The 14395-nt window shown below is 57.0% G+C and overlaps 4 protein-coding genes across 4 annotated transcripts; 2 read left to right on the top strand and 2 right to left on the bottom strand.

The window, feature by feature from the left end:
* Positions 1-359: 359 nt before the first annotated feature.
* CCMA1212_010044 (putative RNA-dependent RNA polymerase SHL2) lies at positions 360-4349 on the top strand (the record flags this gene model as incomplete). Its single annotated transcript, XM_073707099.1, has 2 exons — positions 360-1278; positions 1333-4349. 2 exons carry the CDS (start codon positions 360-362, stop codon positions 4347-4349), a joined length of 3936 nt encoding a protein of 1311 aa, XP_073554371.1.
* A 489-nt stretch (positions 4350-4838) lies between these two features.
* Positions 4839-7154, top strand: CCMA1212_010043 (uncharacterized protein; the record flags this gene model as incomplete). The annotated part of the gene is made up of 3 exons (XM_073707098.1): positions 4839-4924; positions 5908-6641; positions 6700-7154. 3 exons carry the CDS (start codon positions 4839-4841, stop codon positions 7152-7154), a joined length of 1275 nt encoding a protein of 424 aa, XP_073554368.1.
* Positions 7155-7270: 116 nt separating this feature from the next.
* Positions 7271-9367, bottom strand: CCMA1212_010042 (uncharacterized protein; the record flags this gene model as incomplete). Its single annotated transcript, XM_073707097.1, has 3 exons — positions 7271-7816; positions 7883-8551; positions 8675-9367. 3 exons carry the CDS (start codon positions 9365-9367, stop codon positions 7271-7273), a joined length of 1908 nt encoding a protein of 635 aa, XP_073554369.1.
* Positions 9368-10440: 1073 nt separating this feature from the next.
* CCMA1212_010041 (Linear gramicidin synthase subunit D) lies at positions 10441-14310 on the bottom strand (the record flags this gene model as incomplete). The annotated part of the gene is made up of 1 exon (XM_073707096.1): positions 10441-14310. The coding sequence occupies one exon, from the start codon at positions 14308-14310 to the stop codon at positions 10441-10443; it is 3870 nt and encodes a 1289-aa protein (XP_073554366.1).
* Positions 14311-14395: the final 85 nt, after the last annotated feature.

Here is a 14395-nt window from a genome sequence, read left to right as displayed (position 1 = left end):
GGATCAACTGGCGGCCCGCGGGCGAGAAGCTGGGGGATGACGCGACACGAGAGCGCACGTGACCCGGCAGTCCCCTGTGGCAGCACACGTGCTTTTTGTGGAGCTGCTACTTCCTGTTGACGGCTTGGCGAAATTCCCCGCATTTTGCGGGAGAGGCACAGTTTAGCCTTGGGCCTGCATCCACCTACAAGGCGAGGGAAAGGCTTATTGCGACTCGAGTCTCACTTCCATTAAGACCGATCGAGCTGGTGGATTCCGAGATCTGCTAGTAGCTGTACGAGGGCGAGCATCGGTGACCCTCCCTCAGCTCCGGCAGCCGGAGAGGCCCAACGGCCCAGAGAGGCGCAGAGGGCAGGCCAATGTCTCGCGGGCATGAGCGGTCGGGCCTGGAGCTGGACCGCATCATCAGTCGCCTGGATGACACCTTTGCGCTGCAGCTGCGAAAGCCCAAGTACCGTGAGCGGCAGCTCAGCGACGAGGAGGCGCGCGACGAGCAGAGGCGGGTGGACGACATCCACCAGAGGATACGGCTGTTGCATTACCACGGAGACGACCGGCTAGCTGCATGCCTGGGCCGCTTTGAGCAGCAAGGCCGCCTCATCCTCACCGATGCTGCGTCGTGCAGCACCACCCGGCATCTGTCCGCGGCGATTCGGGCCCTGCTCCAGGAGCGCCTGCTGCGTATCCTTTGCGATGTCGATGGCGTGGAGTCGCGGCAGTGGAGCAAGAGAGTGTCCGAGGACATGGCAGAGTACTCGGCAAAGCGGGCTAGGGGCCGATTATCTGACAGCTACGATCACCATGATGCAGTCGATGCTCTCCCCGTCTGCTCAAGGGACTCCTTCAGTGGATCCGATGTATCGATGACCTCGAAGGCCCGCTCTATGTATGTAGAGGACGACCTTCAGCCGCCTCCTCCGCCCCCCCCTCAGCAGCCACGTTACGATAGGTCGTTTGTCTCAAGTCGAACGTCTTTTCAGTCTGAAGTCTCTTCTGAAAAGCCGACTCAGGACGAATCCTTCATCAGCCAAACGACCATCGACTCCAGCTACCCAGACAAGGCATATGACTACCCATTGTCGCAACAAACGACAGTCGAATCCTTCTCGCACTCGTTCAACGTGGGCCAAAGTCGAGACAACTTTCAGCCAGCCGAAAATTCTCTCCCTCATAGACCTAACAAGTCTAAAGAGAAGCGAGAGCATGAACCTTCGCAGTCCGAGAACCTCGTTGACGGCAATGGCGAGGCGATCGAAGATAGACTTGCTAGTATCTGGCGTAAGCATATGAAACTACCAGAGCTCCTTCACTGCTAACCAAGAGGGCTCGCAGCGAAATTGCCACACCCCGAGTTGACGCAAGCGCCATTAGCTGTTATATGGGAGATTACGAGGGCTGCTCTTCACTGCAAAGTTTCGCTAGAGCAGTTTGACCTATTGTATGAGCCGAATGATAAGTGGCACGACCAAACCAGCCTCAGAGAAATTATATCAGGGCACCCGCTATTCCATGGCAAAAGCTTGCCTCCCTCCAGCAATTCTGCGGCATGGAGCATAGCATTGGCGGACTTTCAGACCAAGTCCAAGACGGTCATGCTTTCAGCTGAACTAGTCTACAACCAGGACGGTGGGCCATTGTACAGTCTTCGGCTGCAACCGTTGGGGCTTGAGCTGGGCCATCGGCTGGCTCGTCGGTTTGGTGCTGATCGCTTCTTGGAGATCCTTATTCCATCGCCATCCGAATCATCAGACGGGGACCCCAAGGTGCTCAAAGAGGCGAAGAGCCTTGAAAAGATTGTAGACTGGCTGACAAAGTCACGGCATTATTTCCTCGGGCGGTCCTGGAAGCCGTTCTTCGTGCGCGATGTGAAGGGCAAGAAGAAGATTTCGAGCACAACCCGTAGCACACGGCAGGACAGGATCTACCTCTTCGCTTGCGACGGCAACAACTTCCGCAGCCCTTCTATACCTGATGGGATCCCGCCGCTGGAGGAAGCGCTGGAGACCAGGAGACGCACTAAAATGAAGCTCAGCGGCCTGCTGAAATGGGCCCTTGACGTCGGGAACGAGCGCAATGCTCAGCAGCCCATTCCCAAGCTGTTCTCTCGCTTAGCATTGAGTAAGTTTCGATATCCCCTCTCCCATTCCGAGGATCGTTGTCGCTCATATCAACGACTAGGTCTGAGCCGAACTTGGCCAACTGTCGTTCTTGAGAAAGAGCAAATCCTCGACCGGTGCAAAGACCTTGGGCATGAGAAGGTAATGAATGACGGAATCGGTCGCATATCGCCAAGCCTGGCCAAGAAAGTCGCCGAAGCTCTGGGGCTGTCCGACTGTCCGAGTTGCTTCCAAGGTCGACTCGGGAGCGCCAAGGGCATGTGGTTGATTGATGTGGAAAGCGACGATGAGCGAGACTGGGTTGAAATATACCCGTCACAGAATAAGTGGGAATGCGACTTCGACGACCCTCATCACCGAACACTCGAGATACGAAACTGGCCATCAGAGTTGAGGTCGGCCTCTCTGAACCAGCAGTTCATACCCGTGCTAGAAGCCCAGTCACCGGAGCCCAACGTAATGCGCCGCGTGATGGCTGAGCATCTAGGGAGAGCCTTGCACGCCGACCTTGGTGAGCAAGCAGCCGCCATGAAAGATCCCATGAGCCTCCGCTTATGGATCCATCAATCTCGGCCCTCAAAGACTGACCGATTGCCGGATGGATCAGCATTTTTTCTGGCCGGTCTCCCCGATAATAGTGCGGACAAGGTAGCCTTTCTGCTTGATTCAGGATTCGATCAGAGGAAGCTGGAATACCTCCAGGATATTGTTTGGGACATGTGCAAGAAGAAGGCCGATGTCCTCAAGACCAAGATGAACATTACCATACCATGTTCGGCCTACATATACATGGCTGCAGACTTCACATCGACCCTTGAAGAAGACGAGGTGCACCTTTCGTTTTCCACAAAGTTTCAAGCCGAGGGATTCTCCGACACGCTGCTTGAGGACATGGATATCTTGGTGGCAAGAGCCCCAGCCCATCTACCCAGCGATATCCAGAGGGTGAAAGTGGTCTCAAGGCCGGAGCTTCGAAAGCTCAAGGATGTCATCATCTTCTCCACCAAAGGCAGAGATCCCCTTGCTGATAAGCTATCCGGTGGCGACTATGACGGCGACTTGGCGTGGGTGTGCTGGGATCAAAACATTGTCAAGAACTTCAGCAATGCTCTCGTGCCTAAGAAGCCCGACTTGATCCAGAGCGGATACCTGCGCAAGATGGGTACACAATTTAAGAGTATTCTGGACGAAGTCGAAAGCAACAACTACTACAAGTATAGGAGTAACAGATCCGAGCTTCTCGAGGATGCCTGTGCCGACTTTATATCCAGAGCATTCTTGTTCAATTTGCAGCCTTCATTTCTGGGTCGATGTACAAAATACAAGGAAAGGCTGTGCTACGCACACAATTCAGTTAAAGATCGGGCCGCTACAGATTTGAGTCACTTGCTTGGCTACTTGGTTGACCAAAGCAAGCAGGGCATTGAGTTTACTCAGGAAGACTGGCACCGTTTCGTCAAGGTGCATCTTGGAAAGAAGTCGATCTTTTTGAACGAGCCCGAATATGCAAAAGAGAAAGGAACGCGACTACCCGATCAGCGAGGCCAACTGCATATTCTCGATTACTTGCGATTTGACGTCGCCGAGAAAGTCATTGACGAAGTCTTGACCAGCTTGAACGACTCCATCAAGGAGAATGACGAAAAGGTGCAGAATTACGACTCGGACCTCACGAAGCTCATTAACCTCTACGAAGAGCAGGCGACGACTTCTTCCGGCTGCAGACAGCTGCTGACATATCTGAAGCGCAGCATCACTGCTCTCTCAGACGAGTGGCGCGTGATCTCGCGTGATGGATACGAAAACTCAAAATATGCCGACAATGTCGAGGATTTATACCAGAAATGGCTGGACATACAACCGCCGCCCGAGTTGCTGTTGAGCGGCGAGTTTCCGGCGCTGCTCCATGACGCCAGCAAGGATTCGGCGTTGAGCAACTGGCAGCTCCTGAAGGCTTCGACGACGTTCAAGAACCACTACAAGGGAGTCAAGTTTGTCTGGAACATGGCTGGAAAGCAACTTGCCTACCTCAAGGCGATGGCGCGAAGCGACTCTGGCGAGACGTCAAAGGTGCTTGTGATTCCGGAGATGTGGGGGGTTCTGCGGCCGGACAAGAAGCTCATCACGTCGCTGGCAATGCAGCGTGAGACTGCGCGGGATTCGGAGAGTGCGCTGGCTCTCGAGGAGGTTTTTGAGTTTGATGATAACGGCACTGTTATTGACGATGCTTGATGAATCGACTGTTGGAGCGAGCGTTTTTAAAGGATGGGAGATGGGCACATTGATGTTCATGGATGTTTACCTAGGTATGTTGGACTAGAGCTATTGTTGGAACACGTTGTTGGAAAGTCAAGATGCGTACTATTCTGAAAAAGGAACACAGTCAAATTGATTTTTTGAGGAGCATTAACTGAGATCGCATCGGCGTATCTGGCTTGTAATCTGCAGATGATCGTGTGATCGCCTCTCATACAAGTCGCTGGCTGTGATGCTTGCAAGTGATTTGCCTTGGTGTTGAAGCTTAAAGCGGGGCCGCCGACTACTTGTCGAATTAAGTTAGCGTAAGTCATTGCTCGCCAAATGCAGTTAGTCTAGTCATGTGATAGGAGGAGCTCATCCATCTCGCGCTCCGCCCTTTCTCTTCTCCACTTTCTTCTTCTTCCATCTCCAGGACCATGAACGCTTCGAACCCGGGCCAAGCCCATCGTTCATCACCCCGCCATGGCTCACAGCCCTTCCGCCGACACGCAAGACACTGTCGCCAACACAGACGATGACGACTTGACGCACGTTTCGATTTCGCCTGGGTCAGTGAGATCAGCCCCCGTGTGATAGCCCTCGCGTGATGGCCCTCGCGATTCCACAAGGCATCTGCCTATGTGAATAGCTGTGTCGCTCCATTGGATAGGATTGTCCTCAGAGGCTGTTCTCTGCATGCTCGATCCGGTTGGCGCCTCTCCACAGCTGTGTCTGATGGAGAGGGTCGGGGTCTTGAAGGCCGTGGGTAGAGGGCAACCTCTATCCACCTCCGATTTGCAAAACTGTCTCCGAGGCGCTTCTTTCTGTGCTGAGCGGCGCGGGGCTTATCACCCTCACCATTTGATGGGATTGTCCTCGGAGGCTGTTCTCTGCATGCTTGATCCGGTCGGCGCCTCTTCACGGCTTGCCTGATGAAGAGGGTCGGGATCTTGAAGGCCGTGGATAAAGGGTCAGCCTCTATTCACCTCCGGTTTGCAGGACCGTTTCTGAGGTGATTCTTCTTATGTTGAGCGGCGCGGGGTTTATCACATTCTTCAACCTCATCACCGGATGGAATCGTCCTCGGTAGATTGTTCTCCTGCATGCTTGATCCGGTCGGCGCGTCTTCACAGCTGTGTCTGATGAAGAGGGTCGGGATCTTGAAGGCCGTGGATAGAGGGCCAGCCTCTATCCGCCTCCGGTTTGCAAAACTGTCTCCGAGGCGATTTCTCTTGCGTTGAGTGGCGGCGTGCAACACCACAAGCTCACAACTAGATGGAATCGCGTTCGACAGATTGTTCTCCTGCATGCTCGATCCGGTCGGCGCCTCTTCACAGCTGTGTCTGGTGATGAGGGTCGGGATCTTGAAGGCCGTGGATAAAGGGCAAGCCTTTATCCACCTCCGATTTGCAAAACTCTCTGAGACGATTTCTCTTGTGCTGAGCGGCGGTGTCCATCCCCTCGTTCTTGGACCTCAGCACTTCGATCATTTCCCGACCCTGGCATCCTGGGGGGCTTCTTTTGGTGCAATGGATGGACTGACTCGCACTAGGCCAAGTCGACAATGCCAAAATGGCGATGTTGAACATGACGGTAGCACTGACTCAGGCAACAAGAAGAGGGACGATGAAGACCCGATAGAGCCCCGCCTCCTCGAACCAGTGACAAGATTTGACGGCATCAGAATCCAGTGTTTCAATAACGCAGTATTTTGGACCGACGAAAACGGCGACCTGCAAAAGACAGATTCTCTGGATCTCGAAATCGTCATCGATAATACAGCCAATACAGCCTTTCTCAGGCTATGTGGTAACATTCATGTTTACAGCCACAAGATATTCAACAAGCGACCCGTCTATTTGTACATTCGCCCTGAAACCATCGAATCCATCAGATATCACAACGTTCAGAACACGCGATCGCTATGTTTCTCATTGCATTCGAAGCCTGATCTGGTTACTCCCAAAGAGCCCATCAGAGCCAAGCCAAGGAGCAAAGCCCTGCTAGATGCTATTGTGGCCATCTCCACAATGACAGACTTTACTGTCCGCCTCAACAGCTCTAGCACGACTCCTTCACATCTCTTGAAGAAAGTTGCCTCCATCTTTTCGCCCCGTCCGACTTGGAATACTGAGCTCGGCAGGCTCGATGGATTATACGCAGGCAAAGGTGGACAGATTGTCAATGCAAGCATGGCTGCGAACACTGTTGCGAGCATTGTTGCGAGCACTGATGCGAGCACTGATTCCGAAGCACAATCTCCTCCGCCATATCCGTCAGCATCTAGTAAGCTAGTTTTCAGACGGCGCCATTCAGTATCCGTACTGACCGAATGTGACTACAGAAAAGCGTAAACGTGATGTACCTGATATTGAAAGCGACCCTTCTTCAGCGAAAAGTGACATGCCACCTATCAGTGTCATGCTCCGTGAGATGGAAAAGCGCATAATGAACAGTATTCAACAGCTTGGGGAAAAGCTGGGCGACGTGGAGCCATGCCGCTATGGAACAGAAGAGAGAGAAGACGTCCTGGCACAGGTGACACAGCGGTGTGACGACGAATTCATAGATCTAAGGGTCGAGTCGACCGATGTGTTTGAAGAGGTCAAGGAAAAGGTCGAACGCGTGTTGAACCAAGTGGATGACGATGTGAAGGAGAGGGTTGACGAGATTGAAGAGGAGCTCCATGAGAGGATGAAGAGTATGGCGGAGGCGGCGGCAGAAAAGTACGTCAAGGAGACGCTACTGAATGCAAGCTGGCGGATGGATGGCACCATGTCTTTGCAGAGGCAAACCTGAGTTACTGCGATTATTTGATACGCCACTCGCACGAAGTTGATGACCCGTGTATGCTTGGTGAATTATGCACTCGGCTAGAATATCTACATCTAATTACATGTCCAAAATGTGACACTTCAGTCTCTAAGGTTGACCATTCTATATCCCTCTTGATGGCCGTGCCCCAATCTCCTCCTTCGCCAAAAGTACGATGCCACGTAGAAGACTCCGGCAACGCTGAAGATTGAGGCTCCCATGACGCCTACTGTGCTTGTGCTCGTGCTTGTGCTTGTGCGCTCGGCTGCTGCTGATGCCGATGCCGACGCTGACGCTGCTGCTCCTGATTCCGAAGGCGAGGAGGTTGATGGTGATTTCGATGCTACTGGCGACGGCGACGGCGACGGCGACGATACGACCTGAGGAGGAGCCGGGGGCTTCAGGGAGACGATGTCGCTCGTGACCGTGGCGGGATTCCCGCCATCTTCGAGATCGAGGACAATGGTCGAGCCGAGGACGTCGCCGGACGAGGAGACGGCTGCGGCGGCGACGTAGCGGCGGGTGGTGTTTGTGTTTGTGCTCGTGCTTGTGCTGGGTAGGGTGATGACTGTTTCGAAGCCTTGGCGGGGGGATTGGATGAGGAGGTTTGTGTGGTTGTTTATTGTTTTGTGGTCGTTGGAGGCGAACTTTTGGAGTTGGTTAGCTTTTAATGTAAAGGGGCGTGTAAGGAGATGGGGGGGGGGAAGACTTACGATGGCCCATGAAGAGACTTCTGTAGCCCCATTCCAGGAGACATAGATGGTCGCATTGTGAGTACTGTTGTTCGGTGCGTCCACGGCGATACTAGGCGGCCACGGAGGCTGGCCCTTCCAATCCCCCTTGTGCACTCTATACGCAAACATGTCCGGCACGGCCTCTTGTCCGCCAATCGGACCCCTCTGGACGTCGAGCACGGGGGTGCCGTCGGGAGCGTACTCGACGAAGCTGGGGTTGTACCCCCAAGCCGTCATGATGTTTCCGTTGCTGAGCGATTGATAGCCGCCCATTGCGCCTGAGTTTACGCCCTCTGGGTGGAAGAACTGGGATACGAGGCGGGCTGTGTGGAGGGTCGGGTTGATTGCGATGCGGAGGGCGCGGGAGGAGCATTGCGTTTCCGGGGGGCAGAAGCCGGATTCTTCGCCGTGGTTGTCGAAGAGGGTGATGTGCGTCTCTTGTTGCTGACCTTGTGTCAGGGGAGATGGCGAGGAGGGGATGATGCGGGCGTCGTGCTGCCAGGAAAAGTTCGTGGCTGAGCCGCCGGAGAGGTCGGTGAATTGGTTTTGCTTGCCGCCGAGGATCCAGAGGGGTGAGCCTGTTTTGTGGTCGATGAGGGTGAGGATGGAGAGGTGGCGGGCGGAGACGAGGTAGTCGCCTTCGTTTGTCTGTTTTGCGGGTTATTGTGTTAGTGATGATGGGTCTTGGATGAAGATGATACGGGGGGGGATATGGCTTGCCTTTTGGATGGAATTGATGTGGAAAAAGTCAAAGCCCGAATCGGGGCTCACGCCATACGCATCGGTATACTCGGCATACGACTGATCAATGGCAAAGTACTTGGAAGCATGCCAGTCAAACACCAGCTCGCCCGTCGCGAGGTCAATCTCCTGAAAGCCGCTATCCATGAGCAGCGCATCCTCGGGTCCCCCCACCGGCCGACAATCAAACGGGATATTGAAATACGTCGAGAAGATGACAGTGCCGCTCTCGGTGACGCTGAGCTCATGCATATCGGCCATGGCGTCGTTGAGGCCCTGGGCGGTGACGTTGTACCGGAGGTTATACGCCTCGTCAAAGAAGAGGCAGTTCCCGTTGGCGTGGCCGCGGGTGTGTCCGCCCTCCCAGAAGGCGAGGTGGCGAGTGCCGTTGACGAGGAAGGCGTTTGAGGCGTATGTGTTTTCGTAGCGCTGGTCTGCGTAGACGAGGGACAGGTCGCGGGCGTCGAAGATCATGGGGCCTGCTTTTTGGGTGCCGTAGACGGTGCCGAGGAAGATGTGGGAGGCATTGGAGGCGAGGGTTGGGTCGAGGTGGTTGATGAGGAAGATGGGGGCGGTGAGGGGGGAGGAGCGGAAGGTTTGGCTGGGGAAGTTGGATTGGGAGGTGGTGAGGGTGGTGAATTCGGAGGAGTTTGTGAGGGGGGGGATGTCTGCGAGGGAAGGGGGGATGAGGAGGGTTGCGAGGAGGAGGGGGAGGGGGAGCATGGTGGCTTTGGTGAGATTAGAGAGGGTTGTATGGAGGCATATGCTGAGAGAGCGGTGATGGACTTGGACGTTCAAGTCTTGTGGTGTGGTGTTGAATGGGTATTAGGAGGGCCTCATCGCAGGTCTAATCAGAATAACTGAGACAGCTGGGTTATTCAGTGAGTTTCGTATGCCCAATCATATGAACGAGGCTAAAACAAAATGATAACAAGAAGAATAAAATCAAGAAGTATTACTAGAAAGAAGTCATCGAAACACAACAGAAAAAAAAAAAAAAACAAGACGATACAAGTTCCAACAGGTGGAAACAAAAGTACATCAATCTTATGGTATTTAAACCCGGGTTTCTCATCGGGGGATCGTCATACGCGGCCTCTGAACCCCCTTTTTTTTTCTCTCTTTTTCCGTCCGGAGTTCCACATAATAGAAAGTTTTGAGTTGTGTGTGTGGCTCAACTCCATCGATGATCGACACTTATCTTGACCGGAAATGTGAAGTTTTGTTGAAGGAGGCTAAGGTGATGGGTTGCGTGTTATGGAGCAGGGAGGCTAGAGTTGTGCTCTAGGAGTTGGAGCGATGGATGCCTCCCGTCCTACCAAATCATTCGGTTAGGGATTCCAAAGGTGATGACGCTTTAGTTTGAGAGATGAAATAGAGTAGAGATGAAGAAATGCATTGTATTCTCTGGTGACATATCTTGGGTATTACTTGTCCAAGGCGCTGAAACTGCCGAAGCAATCGGGGCTGCTCGGCTCCGCAGTGGAGCGCTGCCAAGGCTGCGTGCTTGCGCGTTGTCATTTCAAGGCGCCGACGATCCGTCTTGGACGCGATGGTCCGGAGTGGCGATGGCTTCAGACCGGACAAGTAAAGACATTGATTGAAAGAGATATCATGTACTCTGGTAGTGTCTTACTTTTTTTTGAAAGAAGCATTTAGGTAAGGTAGAAATAACAGAGCTGTGAGATGCGTGTATATCTATCTCATTTTACAATTCCCAATCACATTGATGTTATGTTTTCCCCGTTCCTCTATCCCCCTTTGCTTTGCAAGCCTTATGCCTCTAGGCATCACCATCAGATAGGCTCATCCCTCGGCTCAATCAAGACCTCATTCACAGCAACATGCTCCGGCTGGCAAACCGCATACACAATCGCCCCCGCCACGTCCTCCGGCTCCAGGATCTTGGCCCCCGACGGCTCGCCATACTTCTTGATGGCCTCGGCGTCCGTCGACATGCCCAGCAGCTCCGTCGCCGTGTTGCCCGGCTGCACGGACGTGACCCTCAGCCCCGTGCCGGCCGTCTCCAGCCGCAGGCTCTGCAGCGTCGCCTCCACGAAGAACTTGCTGGCCGAGTAGACGCCCAGCCCGGGAAAGACCTTGCGCCCCGCGTCGGACGAGATGGCGACGACGTGGCCGGCCCTGCGGGAGAGCATGCCCGGGATGGTGGCGGACAGGCAGTGCAGCAGGCCCTTGCAGTTGACGTCGACGGTGCGCTCCCATTCGTCGGTGCGGACGTTGGCCATCATCGTGTAGTACATTACGCCGGCGCAGCAGACGAGCATGTCGACGGGGCCGAGGCGCTGTTCGGTTGAGCGGACGAGGGTGTCGACTTGGGCTTTGTCGGTGATGTCGGTCTTGTGGATGAGGACTTTGGTGGTGTTGGACGAGGATGATGTGATTCTTGATTTGAGCTTCTCGAGGGCGTCGGTTCGGCGGGCTGCGAGGGCGATGGATGCGCCCTCTTTGGCGAGAGCAAAGGCGACGGCGGCGCCGATTCCGGACGAGGCTCCCGTGACGATGGCGACTTTGCCTGCCAAGCGGCCCTTTTTCAGGCGAGACGCGGTTCCGTCGGTGAGGCGCGGGGGGGGATGAGGGAGCCAGCCCCTGGCGTAAAAGTGCCTCGTGTACGTCTCCAACAGGGCGCTGTCAATGTCGACGCGCTGCACTCCGTAGCGTTCAAGCGCAGGCCGCGTGGCGTCGTCCTTGAGGACGATGGCCCCCTGGAGACCGTCCACGGTGGGCATTCCGCCGCGCAAGATGTCGACGGTAAAAGGGTCGTCGCCTGCGCCGCGGGAGCCGCGCTTGTCGTTCCAGAGGGCGACCCATTCGTCCCACGGCAGACGGCCCGTTTCGTAGCCCAGCTCGGCGAGGGAGTCGAAGAGCGATGCCGACGCGATGGGCTTGGAGTCGCCGAGGTGGTAGACGAGCTGTTGGCCGTCTGTGTGGTCTGCCAGCGCGATGATGGCCCGGCTGACGAGGTCGACGGGCGTCATCTCGACGACCCAGTCCGGCACGTCGGGGGCCTGGCCGAGCTGCAGCGATTCGATGATGAGCGCGTTGAGGAGGTCGTACGTGTTGGCGGCGCCGGTGACGCTGTGCCCGCTGATGGTCCCCGGGCGGTAGATCTTGGCTGGGATGCCGCGCTTGCTGGCTTCGACGACGAGCTTCTCGGCCACCCATTTCGTCTGGCCGTAGCCGTCCTGCAGCTTGGTGGGCACGTCGTCAAAGTCAATCATTGCGTCTTCGGACCAGCCCTCGAGGGAAGGCGGCAGGACGCCGTTCGTCGAGATGTGGTGCACCGTCGCGCCTCCGCGGGACGCAAGCCGGAGGATCTCTCGCGTGCCGCCGACGTTTGCGTTCCTCAGGGCCGCGTAGGGGTAGACGAGGTTCACCGTGGCCGCGGCGTGGACAATGACTTGCACGCGCGAGGCGAGCTCCTCAAAGGCCTCTGGTGACAGGCCGAGGCGGCTGCGGGCGAGGTTGCCGGGGACAATCTCCATGCGGTCGAGCATGGAGTCGCTCCAGATGCCGAGGTCGATGAGGTTCTTGCGGATCCGGGCGGTGCCGGCGGGACGGCAGTCCTCGGTCGGCTCGGTGAAGCGGACCATGCAGAGGATGTGCGCCGAGGTGTGTTCCAGGAGGGCCTTGAGCAGGAAGGCGCCCAGGTAGCCGGTCGAGCCCGTCAGCAGGATCGTCTCGGCGTCGCTGAGGCGCTTCATCTGCGGTGTTGAGGTATGGGGTTGAATGTCTTCGGGGAGCTGGGCGTCGGCGCGGAGAACAGCAGGGAGGTCGGCCTGGACTTGCTCGGCGTGGCCGTCGCGAGCGGCCTTGACGGCTTCGAGATGGCCGTCTAGAGTGGGATTGCCGGCCAGAGGACCGAGAGGAACGGGGAAGCCGAATGCCTTGGTCAGTCTGCTGGCGAGATCTGCCAGAATCAGCGAGTGGCCGCCCAGGTCAAAGAAGTCGTGCTTGGGCGTGATGCTCGTGACGGGGACGTTGAGGGCCGCGGACCACATCTTGATGATGGTGTCCATCTTGATGGTGACGTTCTTCTCCGGCTTGGCTGCAGTCTCCACGGGCGTCCTGGGCCGAGGGGGAGGAGGCAGCGCCTTGAGGTTCGCCTTGCCGGAGACGGCGTGCGTGGGCAGTTCCTTGAGCTCAACCCACAGAGGCGGGATCATGTAATGCGCCAGATGGGCGGAGAGCGCGCGTCGGGCAACGGGGCTGTGGCCAGACTCGTCGATGACAACAATGGTGCGGCCCTGCACGTTTTCCGTATCAGGGACGATGTAGGCCACCAGCTGCTTCTGCAGCCCTTCTCCATGGGCGACGACGGCGCAGTCTCGCACCGCGAGGTGCTTCACGATGGTCGTCTCGACGGCGCCCGGCTGGACGGTGTAGCCGCGCGTCTTGATCATGCCGCCGACGCGGCCCGTGATCTCGAGGAGGCCGGACGGGAGCATCCGCGCCATGTCGCCGGTGCGGTACATCCGCGCGCCCTCCTTGTTCTTGACAAAGGGGTCCATCTGGAAGGCCGCCGCCGTGGTCTCGGGCAGGTTGAGGTACTCTCTCGCGAGCAGGTCGCCGCCGACAAACAGCTCGCCGCTTACGCCGGCCTCGAGCCTGTTCCCCGCCTCGTCGAGGATGTAGATGTGCTCCGGGTCGACGGGCGGGCCAACGGGGCAGACGCGGGCCTCGTAGTCGACAAAGGTCTTGATGTCGCCCACGGCAATCTCGTGCGTCTCGCTGGCGCTGTAGACGTTGAGGAGGCGGGTGTTGGGGAGGGCGCTGCACGCCCGCCGGACGAGATCTGTCGTGACCACCTCCCCGTTCAGCCACAGTGACCTCAGCTCCGGCAGCTTCTCGCCCAGGCTCGGGTGCCGCGAGAGGACGGTGGTCAGCAGGGTGGGGGTCATGAGCGTGTCGGTGATGCGCCTCTCGGCGAGGAAGTCGACGAGCCCGATGGGGTCGTAGCTGATGCCGTCCGGGACGGCGACCGTGGTGGCGCCCCTGAGCAGCGGCCGCAGCATCTCCCAGACGAAGAAGACGTTGCAGGCCACGCGGTCGCCGGGCTGCAGGTCGCTCGTGCGGAAGCGCAGGTCGTAGCTCAGCACGGGCGCCCGGTGAGGGTTGGCGATGCCCTTTGGCTTGCCGGTGGTGCCCGAGGAGTAGGAGACGAAGGCGAGGCGGTCCAGGTCGTCGCTCGCGGGGAGCGGTTCCCTCGTTTCGACGACGACGGGGGCCGCATGGCCGTTGACGGCCTCGGGCTCGGGCTGGTCGATGACGATGGTGGCTACGTCGGACTTGATGCTGGCGGCATGGGCCTTTTGCGTGATGATGACGGTGGGCTTCGCGTCGTCAATGACATCGTGCAGCAGGCTCGTCGGATACGCCAGCTCCAGCACGAGAAAGGCGCCTCCCGCGCGCAGAGCTGCCAGGGACGCAATGACGTTGTCTGCGCTGCGGCCCATCAGGACGCCCACCAGGTCATCGCGGCCGACGCCGTACTGGCGAAGGCGGTCGGCCAGGGACCAGGTCAGACTGTCGAGCTCCGCGTAGGTGAGGGTGCGCTTCTCGTCTTCCAGGGCGATGGCGTCGGGCGTGGCCTGAGCCTGGAGCTCGAACAAGGCTGCCAGGTCCTTTGTTGTGTCGATGATGCTCATCTTGGCAAGCTGGCGAGTCAGGTGTAGCTCGAATGGAGAGCCAGCTGATGAGGGTGACACTTCAACACCAGGACGAAGGCGATGT

The sequence above is a fragment of the Trichoderma ghanense genome, assembly GCF_004382785.1.
Source record: "Trichoderma ghanense strain CCMA-1212 chromosome Unknown scaffold_21, whole genome shotgun sequence".
Taxonomy (NCBI): Eukaryota; Fungi; Ascomycota; class Sordariomycetes; order Hypocreales; family Hypocreaceae; genus Trichoderma; species Trichoderma ghanense.
The sequence above is the reverse complement of the archived record's forward strand: the minus strand, read 5'-3'. Positions and strand labels throughout refer to the sequence as shown.